At 38.8% G+C, this 13542-nt stretch overlaps 1 protein-coding gene across 10 annotated transcripts in view; it reads right to left on the bottom strand.

Annotated features, from left to right (window-relative positions):
* Window positions 1-13542, bottom strand: part of LOC121875177 (ATP-binding cassette sub-family C member 3-like) — a 309143-nt gene that overhangs the window by 204182 nt on the left and 91419 nt on the right. For all 10 annotated transcript variants that reach the window (XR_006090559.1, XM_042379616.1, XM_042379618.1 and 7 more), the window contains 2 exons: window positions 12512-12663; window positions 8374-8511 (listed from right to left, as the gene is read on the bottom strand). Coding sequence is in view for 9 of the 10 variants with exons in the window: in XM_042379616.1 (XP_042235550.1) it covers window positions 8374-8511; window positions 12512-12663 (290 nt within the window). In the remaining variant the exon portion in view is untranslated. The remainder of the gene's footprint in view (window positions 1-8373; window positions 8512-12511; window positions 12664-13542) is intronic.

Consider the following 13542-nt stretch of genomic DNA (forward strand, 5'->3'; position numbering starts at 1 on the left):
GGCTAGCGAGCCAATCAGTGATGAAGAGGATAAAAGTAAGAGTAAAGTAAAGTTCTATCACACTTTTGTTTAACAGTTGAATTACAAATTCTGTGAGTAAGGGGATTGGTTTTTGACCCTTTTTTGATAACACTAGCAAAGGGCACCTCAACCAAATCCATGTGAGGCCCCCTTTGATTGTCTTGTACGCCCATATGGAAGAAGTCCACCTGTTTTCCCAACTCCTTAGACGACCCAGCTGTCTGGCTTCATTGGGAGGGAGTGGTCGCTGATGTGGTGGAATAAGATCTCCTTCCACTTCTGAACAAACGGCCACCCCTACTACGTCTTGAATTGTTTCCTCCTCTAAAATTTCCTCGAGGCTGATAACTGAACCTAGCAGCTGGTCCTGTTCCCCTGTTAGACCTTCCTCTTTCAAATTTCCAAAAGGTCTTAGGACTCCTGGGAACAGTAATATTAATAGCTTGCTCAACAGCTAATCTATACTAAACTAATGTTTGTTCATCAAACAAAGCAGGAGAAAGAGGGGAAGAACATAGCAATAAATAAGCACTAACACTTGAAGCATTATTAGTGGCTTGCTTCCTTAGCTGGGCTTTTAGTTTTAGGGCTTTCAACAACATTTCCAAAGATGAGTTGTACAGGGACTATAGAATACCTTGTATAGCAGCAGCAAAACATCTGCCTACTTCTGAACTGTCCTCATAGTCCAGCACAAACTTTGTCAACAACTGACACATCATAATTGCAGACCAAATATCCGCTGCCAACTTCCTAAATTTGAACTCTTCCTGCAACAGTGCGGAAGCAACTGGTTTCAAATTTATTTCATAGCTTATGTCAGCATATTTTGGAGCCGAAAAATACTGGGAAAGTTCATATAAGGAACTCTTTTTGTCATTACATTGGATCTTTAAAAAACTAAACTTGTGAGCATTCCTATCTGAGGGAATGAATGTCAAGTCTTTCAATATATTAGCCCAGACATCATCTATTTCAGAGATCATTTTGGGGCAAATATCAGGCCAAGAAATTGTACTATCGCCTTCTAAAAACAATGAATGATGACCCACAGTTGCTTGGCCTTCCTGTCTCTTTGTGAGTGCTGATAGATCAGGAAGTTTAGAAACATTTTCATAAAATATCTTGAATAAGGAATCCACAGACTTGGATGTGGTTGAAAACAAAGAAGACTTAGATCTTACCAATGTTACCCAAGGCCTGTTTGGATCATCCTTACACCTAATGTTATCCATCAGGTGCGTGGCAGTCGACAGCAGCCTGTTTCCACTCATAGTAACCAACACTTTTGCCCAGGTGGAAGTGGTTGCCAAAATGGGGACAGGATGAAGCCAGTCTCAACAGGTTCTCCCTGCTCTAGTGACTGAACACTATTAGTGTCAACTTCCTCATCCTGATTCAGGAATTCACTAAAATCAGGCTGACTTGATAGAGGTTCTTGCAACCTTCCTACTGCCTCATTATCTTAAATATCCAACAATCTACTTTTCTTTGCAAAAGCAGGTTGGTCTAACTGGGGATTAAGTCTCTTACTTATCACCCATAATTCTAAACTTTCTGCCAACTTGGGATCTTTCCAGTGTTTTACATTTAGAATTTTACTCTTTAAGGCCTTATTCCAACTATTTTTAATTTGGATCTTTGATAATTCCTTCTTATCTTCTGCAGCTTGATTAATTTAAAAAATATGATCATAACAAACTGCACAATCCAATGGTGAAAACAGGTTGTCTGAGACACAGCTGCTATGAATTATGCAAGCCAATTGAGGATCCAACTTGGTAATCCAAGTGGCTCTACATCCTTGATAATTACATGTAGTATGGTCCCCTTGGGTCACAGGTGAAACTACTACTACTGAATTCACATCTTTGTATGTAGTGTATGAGCTGAGCTCTCCAGTCCTTGCAGCTCCTCACTCAACACTAGTTCTCCAGGGACCGTTCCATGGTCTCCTCTCAGTCCAGACAACTGTCCTTCATCCTCCAGTTGCACATCACTTATCTAAACTAGGAGAAACACTATGAGTCACATTGTATCATCATAATAATACAAGGGAGATTACATTTTCTCCCAAACATAATCAATATGACTCGTAACTGTGATATTTCAGTAAGTTATTTTATTTAATATCTCTTATTGTTATATAAGTCACCAGAGTGACAATCATAAACAACTAACTCACTATATCATACACCTCTCCCTTCTCTTATCTCAATTAACCCTCAGCTCAACGAACTTTGCCTCTTAATCAAGCTAACTTCATTTTAGAGCATATTTTGAGGGATCACCAAGTTTTCTATTTGTTGGCAATCAGGGTGCACTGACATCATCGCTTCAACTAATCTTGTTTGAGCGATGATGCCTAAGTGAGCATCAAGTCACCCGGAAGGGTTGACAGTGATGAGCTGCTACCATAGCGCTCCATTAGCTAACATCATTCACCATTACTCTAGCAAGATGTATTGGACTGTGAATTCCACCCTGAATGGTTCTCATTTAACCCATACTGAGGACACTAGGCTCATCCCAACATAACTCTAGATAGCTAGCAAGACCGGGCGGTGAGTGTCCGGAAGGATCACCAAGACTAGCAGCCTCGCTAAAGTTCGCCTGGAAAGGTTGAACCCGCTACTGAAGACATGAATAAAATAGAGCTATGAAGTGAATAACTTAACTCTGGCCTGAATGCTAATACAGTTGTACCCCACTTAACGCGGTCAATTGAACCCAGAGGGTCCCGTGTTAAGTGAAATCCGCGTTAAGTGAACAACAGAACATATGGGATTAATTCCAATAGAAACCGGCCCGACCCCCAAACTCCACTTTTTGAAGGCACATACCTATGTTGTAGTAAAAATAACATCTTAATTTTATGATGGTACATGCACACAATTAATACTTAAGAGAAATAGAGAAATACAGTCGCCAAGTTAATGTCCATTCAAATAATGGACTCAACTCCCTCCCCCTCTCACACTACACTGCTTTGGGGAAAACCACTAAATTTTAATAAATAATACCTCAAACTAAAGTTAGGATAATACAATTGACATTGCTGGATTCCTTGTAAGACCAGGAATATTTTGAATATAAATGTCATATATTTTGCACAAAAGATAACATAGTTACCTAGAGAAAAATTGTTATCTAAAAATTGTATGTTTAATGCAAAATATATGTTGTTTATATTCAAAATGATAACCAAATTATAAGAATTCCAGCAATGTAAATTATATTCTGACCGGGTAATTTGTATGAATTTTATGAGCTAAAACAAATATCTTCAGTTAATAAAAAAAAAAATAATCTTCACAACACTATCTGTCAATCAAAGTACCCCACCTTGCCTCCCCCCCTCTTCCAACCGCGCGGTCAGTCCCAACCCTCCCCCCCACCCCCCACCAATCCTCCCTTCCAGAGTTTTTAACATTTAGTATTAAATAATACCTCAGATTAAAGTTAGGATAATATAATTGACATTGCTGGATTCCTTGTAAGACCAGGAATATTTTGAATATAAATGTCATATATTTTGCACAAAAGATAACATAGTTACCTAGAGAACAATTTTTATCTAAAAATTGTATGTTTAATGCAAAATATATGTTGTTTATATTCAAAATGATCACCAAATTATAAGAATTCCAGCAATGTAAATTATATTCTGACCGGGTAATTTGTATGAATTTTATGAGCTAAAACAAATATCTTCAGTTAATAAAAAAAATAATAATTCTTCACAGGGTAACAGATGGTCGGTCGGTCCCTCCCTCCCCCCCACCCCCCACCAACCGTCCCAAGGAGATGTGTGGGATAACCACTAAATTTTAATAAATAATACCTCAAACTAAAGTTAGGATAATATAATTGACATTGCTGGATTCCTTGTAAGACCAGGAATATTTTGAATATAAATGTCATATATTTTGCACAAAAGATAACATAGTTACCTAGAGAAAAATTTTTATCTAAAAATTGTATGTTTAATGCAAAATATATGTTGTTTATATTCAAAATGATCACCAAATTATAAGAATTCCAGCAATGTAAATTATATTCTGGCCGGGTAATTTGTATGAATTTTATGAGCTAAAACAGGCAGTCAGGCAGGGTGGCGGGTGGGGCAAATCTAAAAATAGTGTCTCGAGCCGGACACTCACCGCGTATATGTGGAAAAAATCCGTATTAAGTGAAAGTTCAGCTCTGGCGAGGCACCGCGTATATGATAAAACGCGTTAAGTGAAACCTCGTTAGGCGGGGTAATACTGTAGTACAACATAACTCTAGACTGCTAGTAAGACTGGAAGGTCAGCGTCGGGAAGGATCACTAGGACTAGCAGCCCCGCTAAAGTTCGTCTGGATAGGCTGAACCCGCTACTGAGGACATGAATAAAATAGAGTTATGAAGACTTAACTCTGGCCTGCATGCTGAGAGTAATCAGAAAACCCAGGGAGGAAGCCCAAAAAGTTTCATGAATGAACATGAGAAGAGGGAAAGGGATGGCCACAATATCATGATACAGTACAGTGGTCCCTCGGTTAACGAGCACAATCCGTTCCAGCAGGTTACTTGTTAACCAAAAATCTCGTTAACCGAAACCATTGTTTCAATGGGTTTTTGGGTAACTGATTCCAGCTCACCGAAAATTGCCTAAATTCAACAAAAAAGGTAGAAAATTACACTTACTTTTGAGGTGTGTATGTAGAAGGCTCCTGGATGATGAGGATGATGTGAATTTGAAGTGGGAGGTGGAGGAGAAGGGAGAAGAGAAGGAAGTGGAGGAGAAACATTTTACTGCTTCTTGGAAGGTGAGTCACCTTCCATGAATATGTCAGGAACCTCTGGACTGACAGATTCTCCACCAGGAACATCCTCTCTCCTTCTTGAAGTGGAAGGCTGAGGGCTAGCATCATCCTCTCTCCTTCTTGAAGTGGAAGGCTGAGGGATAGCATCTTGTTCCCTCTGCCTTTTACTGAAGAAAGTGTCAATTGTGGTCTGTGGGGGCATCTCTCCTCCTCACCATTAACTTATGTTTAAAGAAGGAGACTATTGTGTCCTCAACATGACACAAAGTTAGTTCAGATTTTTCCACATTTATGTGCTTTGAAGCCAGTTCTCTGAACTTCTCCCAGTGGTAAATCACATCTTTCAACTCTTTAGTTGACATATGGTCATCACTTTCCATTTCCTCCTCACCAATGTCAGCCTCTAACATTTCATCCAGTTGCTTCAAGTCATCAGGAGTAAGTTCCTCCTCATGAGACATCACAAGCTCTTCAACATCATCCTCTTCCACTTCAAGGCCCAATGACTGACCAATGGACACAATCTCTGTCCAACTCTGTGTCATCCAGAAATCCCTCAAAATCATGGACTACTGATGGCCACAGTGCTTTCCATGAAGAATTGAGGGATCTAGTGGAGACTTCTTGCCATGATGACACAATCAATTTTACAGCCTCCAGGATGTTGAATTGTGTCTTCCAGAAATGTTTCAGTGTTAATTCATGATCATTGGAAGTTGCCTGATGACACCTTCTAAACATTTTCTTCAAGTACAACTTCTTGAAGTTGCTGATCACATTCTGGTCCACTGGCTGTATGATTGATGTAGTGTTGGGAGGCAAAAACAACAGTTTCACAAAGTCAAATTGATGCTCCAAAGTTCTGGCAAGTTCAGGGTCATGACCAGGAGCATTATCCATGAGGAGAAGAGCCTTCAAAGGGAGTTTATTGGTGGTTAGGTAGCTCTTGACAGAAGGGCAAAACACCTCAACAGCCCATTCATTAAAGAGCTGTCTTGTCACCCATGCCTTACGGTTGGACTTCCAATAAACTCCAAGCTTTGCTCTTACCAATTTCTGTTACTTGAACACCCTGGGGTTTTCAGATTGGTAGACAAGCATAGGCTTCAGTCAGAAATCCCCTGAAGCATTGGCACCAAGCAATAGAGTGAGATGGTCTTTCATGGGTTGATGCCCAGGTAAAGAGGCTTCATCTCTGGTGATGAATGTTCTTTTGGGCATCTTTTTCCAGAACAGCCCAGTTTCGTCCAAATTGAACTCTTGCTGTGGAAGATAATTTTCTTCTTCCATCAGTTCTTTAAATTCCACTAAAAACTTTGCTGCCCCTTCCTTATCAGCACTAGCAGCTTCACCATGCCTAACAACACTGAAAATGTCACTTCTTTTCTTAAATTTTTCGAACCAGCCTTTGCTGGCCCGAAAATTTTCAAATTCTGTGCCTGAAGAACCAGGTTGATCTGTCTTTAAATGTTCGTAAATCTCCCTGGCTCTTTCACAAATGAAGTCAGTAGAAACTGAATCACCTTTCATCTGTTTTTCCCTAATCCAGATGAGAAGTAACCTCTCAGTTTCAGCAATTAGGGATCTACTTTTAAACACTCTGGTAGATTTGTCTCTCACTTTCACTTCTTTAAATTTGTCTTTCTGTCCAAGAATTGTCGACACAGTTGATGTCGACATGTCATATTCTTTGCTAAGCACATTTGTTCTAATGCCTTGTTCATGTTTTTTTTTATAATTTCCTGCTTGGTTTGGATTGAAATCGCTTTTCTTGATCTCTTAGGCCCCATGCTGGATTCAAACAATGTCAACACGTGATTTTTTAAGTTAAACTAGCTGTAAATAAAGAACATTTTCTTTAAAATATCACTGCACTGCGCTATATATTGTCAATATGTAAAGTAAATTTCAAAATGACCAATAATTTGCTTGGAAACACAGAAAAAAAGCATTTAGTTGAAGAGAGTCTCAAGCAAGATGTTACCTCCACTGAAAACAGAGAGAGACTAACGCTTGTTTGGTGTGTTAAAAGGCTGGATGGCGCGCCACAAACTAGTGACTTTACCGTCAATTATGTTCAATAATTGTTAAAATGACTAAAAAATTTAATATTAATATTTTAAAATTATTGAATAGTATTAACTTCTTGATATTTACTAAAATAGTAAGGAATTTAAGCCTTAGAACCGATTACTGTATTGGCGAACTAATACTACAGCTGGTTGACCGCCAAGTGCAAGCGAAAACTTGTTGACGTGGGTTCGTAAGAAACTCGTTAATCGAGGGATTGCTCGTTAACCGAAGTTAAGAATCTTACGGGAGGTAACTCGTTAACCGAGGCGCTTGTTAACCGAGGGATCACTGTATTCATTACTTGCACGTGTATAATTTGGACAAAGAAAAAATTTATATACAGTATACCGGTAATCAAAATAAAGGTCACTCAATTTCCTCACCGTGCTGAGATGATAAATACCAAAAACAAAATCCTCGTGGCACTTAATATTTCAGCTATTGCAACATAAATTAGCGAAGCTTTCCTTGTGTGTGTTTACAGCTGATTCGCCAGTCAAGAAGATGACGGTGGCAATGCGTGTGATGGGGGGTGTGGGAGGGGGTTTTAAGAATAGCACTTAAATGCCAGGTAGTGACGTGTCCTCCTAATATTACGTATTCAAATAATTATTAGAGGTTTTAATTGCCTGTATGTTGGCCTGGCGAGTTAATGCTAGGCATTTACATACCTAGGTATAAAGCTAGACGTCTCATTCTGGATTGAACACAAGTAACCATAACACAGGTCACAGCTCGCACATAGAATTTTTTATTCCTTTATATTTTTGACCTTATGATTATTGTTCTCATTTTTTTTGCACATTCTGTATGGAAGATTGTGTGTGTATTTAGTAGAGAAAAAAAAATAAAGAAATATTATCTACCTGAAATTACGGGTTGAAAAAAATCCCACTCCGAGTGATAACTCTGACGCTTGTCTCGGGAGCCTAAACAATTTTTAACCATAAGTTATCAATATCGATATACGATCGATCACTTTTTGATGGCTTTTCCAAGTCCCTATCCCCATCATATAATGGTGAACACCTGTATAACGTTAGTAAAATGTTGATTAACCTCAACATAGGAATCAGTGAAATAAAGCTGTACTGTATTCTGGACTATGTTATCTTTTTTAACTTAATGACTGGATATAGTTTTGTCCAGATGAAAGGAAGAACATGCAGACAGGTAACAACATCTTTACTGTATAAATGATGGTGACATAAAAAATGGTTAAGAACTACTTAAAAATCAAGGACTGAACTATGAAAGTCTTTTATAGTTCAGAGCTCTGAAATAAATGTATGAAATACTTTACCTGTATATTCAACCACTCCACAAACTGCATTTCAAGCTTAATAAAGTATGGACTACCTCTTATGCTTAAAAGTAAGCCTGCTTGCCTGCCAAACTTATTGGTGTAAACTGTATTTTGTTAAAATAAAATACCCATAGAACAATCATTAGTTTGAAAACTTGACTTGCCAGATATGGTGTTGTGAGCCATATGAAGGTTACAAATGAGTGGAGAAAAGCAGACTTCCTCAGAACTGTGATTTCATCTCTCCTGACACCTTCCACCTGACTGTTGAAAGAGTCCTCCCAGGCATATAGTTTCAGTACCTGTAGAGTGACAAGTGAATAATGACACCAAGCTGTTTATATTAAAGTTCATTAATAATGCAAAGGATATACTGTAGAGTACAGTAAATGAATGAGCATAAACAAAAACGAAATCGCCAGCACACTCATATCTAGATCTATTAACAAGTATACTTGACCTTATATACAGACTATTTCCAAAAGATTATAACTGGGACAATGAATAAAAATTTTGCAACACAATACTGTTTACATATACAGAAATATCACAAGATATACAGTAGGCTCTCACCAATAACGTTTAATAGGTGCCTGAAAAACACCGTTATTAGCGAAAACGTTATTTGTGTGACATTAAAATACATGTAAAAAGGGTTTATTGGTGCCACCGCCACAAGAATTTCACCAATTTTTTCCCCTTGAAGCCCTCCTAACACTTTTTGTTAGCTGAAATAAAAAGAATTGCTATTCAATCATCAAAATAAAGAGTTTGAGTAATATAACACTTAGCTTGGGGGAGTTTTTGAGGTGCTTGGTGTAATGGTTGTTCCGTATCTGAGGGCCGCTAACACTTGCACTGTCTTTCATTCTACAAGCTAACCATTTCACAAGAAAATGCTCTGTTATCACTAACAACCTGTTTCTATTGCCTTTATCATTCATAGCTCGCCTCGCATTTCCATCACTACCGAAATATTTTTAGCCAGCACAATACTCTTCTTGGTCTCCGCTAAGTTCCTCTTAATATTTCGCACTGTAGACTCAGGACAGTTCTATTTCCTCACTTTAAAAGTTCCCAGTCATTCAGGTGGCAAATTACTCCCTCCACCACCTCCCCTAGCCCCCACAGGCAAAAATGCAGAAGCCATTATTGATCACCGACCCTAACAACCACTGGTTATAGTGGCGAAAATCTCACACGTGGGAGCAGCGTTGTATTCCACTGAGCATGAGTGAGAGTGAGGCGGAGCGGACAACTACGTCATCAACATGGCGGCAAACAAGCGCTATCATTGATGCGCTCGGACGCTTCCTGCAAAATTTCCGTTATTCAAGAGAATCCAGACGTTATTATCGAAAATGGGTATCTATTGTAACTTACCGTTATTGTCGAAAACGTTATTGTGGAAGTCGTTATTGGCGAGAGCCTACTGTATGAGGTGCTCTGGGTTTGAAATAGACAAGCAACAAAAGTAACAATGCCAGAATATGTAGTTAAATTTTAACAATGTTGAATTAAGTACAATGTAATAATAAACTTAACTCAATTGTCTTGTTCTTGCTTGGAGTGCCTCATATGATACCAGTAATCACCTGAACCTCCAAGTCAAACTTTTGAAGAACAATGGTTCCCAAATTACAACTCAACTGAGTTGATGTTCTATCTAAGTAATCCTAACTATCTCGCTAACCTTCCACAAAAGACTCCCTATGGGGCATGGCTTTGTAAGTGTTGCAGATCTCCTGAAATTGAATGTCCTCACCACCCCAGACGAAGCCTTTAATGCCATTTCTCTTTGGCTGGATATATCATTTTCTATTAATTACACTCCAAATTAGTGGTAAGCAAATGTTAAACATGAATGTGGCGAGATGTGTTACACTAGAAACTATTAACAGTCACATCGAGAACATTAAATGAAGTGAATGTTATGCTTTTACTGATGGCTCTGTGCAGACAAATACAGGTATAATAGGATGTGCATGTGTAGTATATAAAGAAAATGAGACAATAGTGTCAAACATGCAAAGATTGAACAACTAGGCCAATGCAACACAAACTGAACTAATGCGAATCTACTTAACTACAGACTATCTTAAAGAAAATGGAGGCGAGGTGATATTCTTTGACTCCCAAAGTGCTTTGGAATCAATAAACAGACCATCAGGCTCTATGTTTAAAGTTGTCTGTGATATTAAAATAAATGTGATAACCGGTCAGGTGAACAACCTTCTCATTGATTGTGTGTGGATTCCGTTCCATGTTGGAATTAGAAATCAAAACTGTGCTGATAGACTGGCCAATGAGGCATGTAAGAAAGAAAATGTAGCCAGGAGCTTGGCTTGCCCAATGCTGTACCTAAAAACATTCACGTCAAAATCATGAACTCTGATCTAGAAGAACTGAAAAATGCAGAGAGACCTGGTAGTTGTAGAATTAGTAAATATGAAAATTTTGTGACAAAAGGTACCGGTATGGCTAGCACAAGGACAGAACCAGACAATGTGATGTAGTTGTGGCCAGAACCTGGCAAGTTAGCGGCACTGTACCCATAACAGAGCACTCGGCATGTAAACTTTGTGAAAAACAGTCAAAGACTTCAGGCCACCTGGCTTATTGTATCATGAACTATGTAATTACTACAGTGAATTGGGTGTGCTTGAGGACATTCTTGCAGTCTATTCTAAATTTGCTAGCCCACACTGATTAGTCCTCAAATAAAATATGGCTTATACTGTATATGAACTAGTGTTCTGCACGAAAGTAAATGGTGGTAGGGCTCTCTTAATTATGATCTATACTGTACTATTAATGAATATGATCTATACTTTTATCTCCTTTGTGGATGAACCTCTGTCCTGTGTGGCAGTGAGAAGTGGTAGCAGCCTCAGTGTCAAGACCTGACAGAATTACTCAGAATAGGCAAACTGTGCTCCAAGCTTTGTCAATAAAGTTGTTATCCAAACTGGAACACCTTGCCCCAGTTGGCACCAGTCACCATATAGTGTAGTCATTCAGATTTAACTGTAACCTAGTTCAAGATAAGGCCTGGCCAAGGTGCCAATATTACAAAGGAAATTACAACAGGATGAGGGAAGAGATGAAGGGGGTATCCACTGGCCTGACTCATTAAGGCACAAGAATGCAGACACTACGCTGAATATCATCACTAGTAAAGTGACCCATTTGATCGATAAATATATACCCAAGACCAAACCCAGTGTATAGATCTACACCTATTTAAACATAAAGATAAAAAAACAGTACTTAGCTGCTCTCTGCTGGCTTTAACCTCCCCTGTTGCCTTTAGAGTTGTCTTCTGTTTTTCTTTTTTCTTTTTTCAGTTCCCTTCGGCAATTTATGGGTATCGATGTATACTGAATTTTGCTATGAATAACAGATTTTATACACCTTCTCAGTTCTTTAGAAACACAGAAAAAGAAAAGAAAACTTTTTGGGCTGGTAATAGAATGCCTTTCTGGATAGCTTGTTGATTTATTTATTTATTTTTGTATTATTTTAACTATTATTTCCTTATACTTTCTTTTCCCGTTCTCATCAACGACTATATCTCTTTGTGCTATCACTGTATCTCCCTGTGAATGGTGTATTGTAGGCACAGTTTCAGTCCTTGAGAAAGCACACAACCAAAATAAAATTAAAAGTCTCTGTGGCACCTATAACACGACTTGGTTTCTGCTGGCAGTGGTGCCTTACCAGCTTGCTTGCCAATATGTATTCACTTTAAGTTATTTACAACCTCTTCTGCGGTCATTGATGACACTGAATTGATTTAACTAAAGGCAAAGTACTACACTCCCTGGTTGGCCTTAATCACAGCCGTGACCACAACTCCGTAAAAAATAAAATAAAAGTTTTGTCATATTGCAATGATTTTGTGGTTGTAGGCCTCTTGTCCTGGGCTGTACCTCCAAATAATTGGAGATTGAGTTTTCAAAAATACAATCGCATCTAGCATTAAAAATCCTACAGTGATTTACACTTTCACATCACTAAGACGATCTTGATGTTCTTATGTAATCACCGTCCAATTTCTGCCACTCAACAACGAAGACTCAAATGCTGAACACGCTTTGTTACAGAGACGCAACACGACCCGACCAGAGCGCACCAAGAAAGAAGGTAGGTAAGTAAGTAGGGAGGGAAGGAAGGAAGGAAATAAAGAAAAAGAAAGAAAAAAGAAAGAAAGAAGGAGAAGAAGGAAGAAAGGAAGGAACATAGGAAAACATTTATACCTTCACGAACTAATGAACTTTAGAATGTGTAAGAAGTGATTACTTTTATTCCACTAATAATTTCATTCAGCAACTTGATTCTCTTATCCTTGAACTTCATATGAGAACCCTGGAGCATCTTGATTTTGTTAGCGATGACACTGTTTATGGGGACCAGGAGTATCAACACCACCAGGCCAGCCAACACTGATGGTCCTGTTGGAAGTGCATGAAAATTATTAATATGAAACTGGTGATGGTTCACAGAAATGACTAAATAAAGATAATATGCTGATAAACTTTTCTCTGCCACTGATAGGGCTATTAACCGCATTGGATAGATGTTCACGCCTCTGTTACTACACACTGTTAGCAAGCACTGCCTCCACAAAACTCTGGTGGATTACTCCAAGAGTTCACAACTCAGACTCCAGAAAAGTTAGCTGACATTTATTTGGACTTGTAGCTCCTTTACCTCAGGCTATGATTTATAGTGGATCAGCCATCTGCTAGATCCAGATATGAACACTCAACTGAGTAATTTCCTCTGAAGTGCTAATATAGTTCTATTAAATCACCTCTTACCAGCTTTTAGTACTGTATAAGCACTGCAAATATAGGTATTCTAATCTCTCTTCCAACCTGATAACTCAAAAGCTAACTCTCCCCCTGATAAAGCCAATCTCTTTGGCACCTTGTTCTCCTCTAACTCCTCCTTAGACGATTCCAACTCTATTCCTCCTAGTCCTGCTCCTCCTACTGTACCTATGCACTTTCCTATAATCTCCACTCGTAGGGGTGCTGGTGTGTTATCCAGGTTGAATGTGAGTAAGGCCCATGGACCGGACGGAATACCCCCTCATGTTCTGAGGAAGTGTGCTGAAATTCTGGCCCCTGTACTTGCTCACCTCTTTTGCCTTTGCCTCAAAACCCAAACTTTTCCTTCTTCTTGGTGTCGTGTGCCTGTAACCCCATAGCAACACGCATGTTGTGTGGTATCTGCTTACGCCTCCACTCCACACAAGCTATTAATAACTTGTTATTTCTACTATTATCTTATTGTTGTTCTTAGTTACTTAGGTTAATTGTATATCT

Source organism: Homarus americanus, unplaced genomic scaffold (assembly GCF_018991925.1).
Source record: "Homarus americanus isolate GMGI-L3 unplaced genomic scaffold, GMGI_Hamer_2.0 scaffold36970, whole genome shotgun sequence".
Classification (NCBI taxonomy): Eukaryota; Metazoa; Arthropoda; class Malacostraca; order Decapoda; family Nephropidae; genus Homarus; species Homarus americanus.